At 36.8% G+C, this 4,798-nt stretch overlaps 1 protein-coding gene across 1 annotated transcript in view; it reads right to left on the bottom strand.

Annotated features, from left to right (window-relative positions):
• The window catches only part of LOC107736952 (nuclear pore membrane glycoprotein 210-like), a 44,447-nt gene extending 40,485 nt beyond the window's left edge, over window positions 1-3,962 (bottom strand). The window contains 2 exon segments of the mRNA XM_016548339.1: window positions 1,635-1,791; window positions 3,486-3,962. Coding sequence (XP_016403825.1) covers window positions 1,635-1,791; window positions 3,486-3,634 — 306 coding nt within the window. The 5' untranslated portion in view covers window positions 3,635-3,962.
• Window positions 3,963-4,798: the final 836 nt, after the last annotated feature.

Consider the following 4,798-nt stretch of genomic DNA (forward strand, 5'->3'; position numbering starts at 1 on the left):
CTCATTCAATGTCCCTTAGCTGTTATAAATTGACTGTAAACCACGGCTTCACGGGGCTTATTGCTTTATTATCCATCTCACTGCAGATCAAGCTGATGCAGATTTCACTGTTTACTGAACTTAAAGAAAAGACTGCCATTTACTCTCTACTGTAACACAAAAAGTGATTTCTTTACATCACGGTCTTCTCAATATAATGAAAGTGAATGAAGGCTGGAGCTGTCAAGCTCAGATGACAAAAGAGCACCATTAAAGTGGTCTGTACAACTATATTTCAAGTGTTGTGAGGAACAGACAGAAATTCATGTTATTATTCATGAAAGTTTGTTAGCAGCTTTTTGGCGTTCGAGTTAAGTTGTGAACAGATTGTTGTTTTGAGTTGAGGTGGATCCAGCTCACAAAACCGGCCTGAATGAGGAGCAGTGGACAATTATCAACAAATAAACATTTAAATTAAAAGCCACTTGAAGTTATATAATATATTTTAGATGGCTTGTAATATAGCACACAAGTCATTCAGACTATTTTTATACATTAATGGTACTAATGCACATCCTCACTGTAAAAGAACAACTCTGTAGATTCTCTTTTTGTGTTCCTAGAAAGTCATACAGGTGTGGAACAATACAAGAGATGACCATTTTTAGGGCCAGATTTACTAAACAGGGCAAATTAGCGTTAGAGCACAATTCCGATGGGAGGGAAAATTCTGCGGGTGATTTACTGACAATGCACACATTAAAAGAACACAGACGCAGTCAGATCATTTCCATAATGACCAGCGCAATCTACCAAGAGCAGCGCAAATTACCGCCTGCTTTAAGACATGCTTTTTGGGGGGCGTTAAATAACGTCGCAAATACCAGTGAACTGACGAGCGCAAATAGGGATATGCCGGTATCAAATTTTCATGTTGTGATTAATTGCTAATGCTTTTATTACGGTATACGGTATTATCACGATATTGAAATTAAGTTTAAAAAAAAGTGCTGTCATAATACAGTATAACAGGTTTAATAACTTTTTTCTTATAACAAAAATAACTGAACATTTAAATGCAATAAAGCAATACAGAAAAATGTATAAAGTTAAAAGTTTTACACAGATTAAAATGCAAAAGAACTATAAAGACCAATAGGTATCACTTTACAATAAGACCTCATTAGTTAACCTTAGTTAATGCATTAACACTCACAATGAGCAATAGTTGCATTTGCTACAGAAGACGATAACAATATCGTGCATATTCATTACCGTGATATATCGCATTACCGAATACAGGCACAAGTTTAAGCGTAAATCAAAATCTTCATTTAAATACTCTCCTCCCATAAATTTACTGATCGAAAGGAAAACTCCTACAAATGCATATTCAATAAGGTGAGTCGCAAAAATAACTTTTCATCGCTAATTTCTCCCACCGCGTGTCTTTAGTAAATCATCACGGTAGTTTTAAGGTTTGCGCTGATGCAAACTGATAGTAAATCTGGGTCTAATTTTGGGTAAACGAAAGCGTCTCTTTGAGTGTGGGGTAATAATGCCAACAACTGATATCAGAGTGCATATGACAAACTGCCTTTGCGGTTATCAATAAGAAGAAGATTACAAGCGAGCATCGAATGATGAAGCTACACCAGCAGTCAGCGGCACTCACAGATGTCCTCGGCGAGTATGATGCTGGTGAGTCTGGACGGCTGAGTGGAGCGCGCCTGCAGAACTGCTTTATGAGAGCACTGACGCTCATCCACATCCACTGCCTCTATACTGGCCACCTCCGGCCTGTTAGACGACCTGCGGAGACAACACACTTCACCTACTAGCAGTGCTGCGAAGGGTGCTGTGGAAATGTAACTGGTTACCCTATTTCAGTTACTTGAATAAAGTAACGTAACTGATTACATTTGATGACTTTACTAAATTCCTAACAAATGCTTTCAACTGTTAATTGCAGGTAACCTTACAGTAGACTTTTGAAAGACTTCCTCACTTGAATTAGCACCATAAAACATTTAATTCGAAAGCACAGCCACCACAAAATCAGACTTTAGCACCTCGTTTTACTTTGAGATCATTCTGAGGTTAAATACGGATCACAAGATCTAGTTTAATAGCTTTGATACAGTTTTCGAAATCACTTCTTTGCATAGATATGACAGGAAACACTGGCATCTAATAATGCCTTTAATCTGAAAAAAAATAAAGCATCTACATAAACCCAAATAGGAAATAAAACTGTTATCGAATAAACATGTGTCTATTATGTGTCCTAAACTCCTGAAACACTGGCGTCTCATATTTTAAAGCAATTTCGGAAAGAAATCAAATCATATCTGTATGTGTGTGAAAATATTCAGATGTAACCCCTTCGTAATCATTAACATTTTCATAAGTAACTGTAATTACAAATTTTTTCTCAGTAACTGTAACTGATTACAGTAACATTTATTTTGTAGTTATGTTATGTAATTCCGTTACATGTAACTAGTAACTCCCCAACACAGTTTCCTATTGGTTTACAGTGCTCTGTGAAGTGACCTTGGGTTTTAGAAATGCATGCAGCCCGACAGGATGTTACTGGGTTAAATATGCATTCAGGGCATACCATTGTGCTTTCCTTGGAAACTTGCAAGCACAGTAAAACTTACGAACTGGTATTAATAATGACCTATATTAAAAAATAAACTGATGTGAATAAAGAGTGGGTGATGCAGCTGAGCAAAAACGGGTACAATATAGTTTAAATGAAATGCAACTCTTGTGGTTTGATCAATAAAATAAATAGTCTAATCTACAAAGCATGCATTTACAAGACATTTAAAAAAGTGGATCCCACTTTATATTAGGTGGCCTTAACTACTTACATCAAAAAATAAGTGCAATGTACTTATTGTGTTCATATATTGTTCTGCTGCTGTTGAGGTGGGATGCGCGGGTGAGGTTAGGTACAGGTTTGGTGGTCTGGGTAGATTTAAGGGTGGTTTAAGGTGTAGGAATGGGTCAACAGTAAAATTATAAATGTAATTACAGAAATTAATTACAGATGTAATCACATGCAGGTGTTTTTTACAATGTAAAAACATGTATGTACACAATAAGTGCATTGTATCAAATGATCAATTTAAATGTAAGTACTAGTTAAGGTCACCTAATATAAAGTGGGACCAAAAAGTGAGATCTGAAGTGCTACAGCGGATCAAACACCACAGCCTTCCTCATAACAGCACCACGTGCTTCAGCGTTCTGCATTCAGCTTTACAGTTTTATTGCTACTTTATCAAAAATTCTTAAGGTATCCACCATGTTCCTTTCGCTACTGTAGTTTGTGGTACTGTACTTTCTCATTTGACCTGTCACGCACAACATGTTTGATATTACAAAGCATCTTATTAACCAGGCAAACTATATAAGGTGTGCTTTATTACATTCTGAATGTAGCAGTATTTCTTAATTACTCTGTAAGTATATGCTATATTCAGTGTACTTACCATCGATAACATCCTTCAGTTGCTTCCAGTGTAAAATTAATCTTCGTGCTTCTGGCAAGAGGTAATAAAACTTTAGGTATATTGAGTTTGGCCGCGTCTGTCAAACTGCAGATGAAGGTCAGAATAACGAGCGCACGAGCGTTCACCATCTTCACAGATTCACTAAGATATGTCAAGTTAAGGTTATGAGATAATTTGCGAGGGTTTCTCCAGTAGCTTCATGCAGAAACTCAAGCTCCCGCCACATCCCTCAAAGCAAGCACTGAGCAGAAGTGTCAGATATGAGCAGTGTATCAGACTACAGCAGCACGCGCTGTGATTGTTGCATCTTCATAAATTCAGCGCTTCAGATATTTAAACAAGAACAGGAACCGTGGATATTGAAAATGTAAGTCCGAAAAACAGGCAAAAACTTTAAGCGGAGCATGCAAAAAAAATTATATTTTCTGAACACACATAGTCGCATGGAAATATCAGCCGTGGGTTACTATTATTGAAGCGCCGTAATGCATGCTGGGACATGATCTCCGTCGTTGTGAAAAGAGTGACGAGTTTCCTTAAAGGCGCACGGTACTAAAGCGCAGACACAGTGTTGGTTAAAAAAAATCATTCACAAAATATAGACGTATTTTGAATGAATGAATGAATGAATGCATGCATGAGAGGTGCGGTCCCAGAATCAAATCACTGAGGGTGCTTCAAAAATTAGTGAGGCTGCTCTTCTACAGTTTTTCTCAGTCGCTTTGGTAACTCTACATTTCTCAGATCAACTACTTGTTCAACCTCCACATGATCTAGTCACTTGTTGGCATCATGAACAAATTGCAAATGCTTTGGTACATTCATGCTCTTGATTATGTAAACCAACACTGATTGTGATTATGTAAACACTAGGCATTAGTTCCTTGCATAAGTCAAATGCAAAATGCTTGAACTATCAAGGATATTGTCTATACATTTCTATTAGACTTTTTTGTCCTAAACATGTAATGTGTGCTGTTATACTTACTGTAATGCTTCATATACAGCAGTCCACTTGCATTGTACAGTATATATACTTTATCAAGACATTTACCTTTACATTTAGTCATTTAGCAGATGCTTTTATCCAAAGCGACTTACAAATGAGGACAATGGAAGCGACCAAAAAATCAACAAAAGAGCAATGATATGCAAGTGCTATAACAAGTCTCCGTTAGCTTAAAGGGGTCATATGATGCTGCTAAAAAGAACATTATTTTGTGTATTTGGTGTAATGAAATGTGTTTATGCGGTTTAAAGTTAAAAAAACACATTATTTTCCACATACTGTA

Source organism: Sinocyclocheilus rhinocerous, unplaced genomic scaffold (genome assembly GCF_001515625.1).
Source record: "Sinocyclocheilus rhinocerous isolate Xijiao unplaced genomic scaffold, SAMN03320098_v1.1 scaffold554, whole genome shotgun sequence".
NCBI lineage: Eukaryota > Metazoa > Chordata > Actinopteri > Cypriniformes > Cyprinidae > Sinocyclocheilus > Sinocyclocheilus rhinocerous.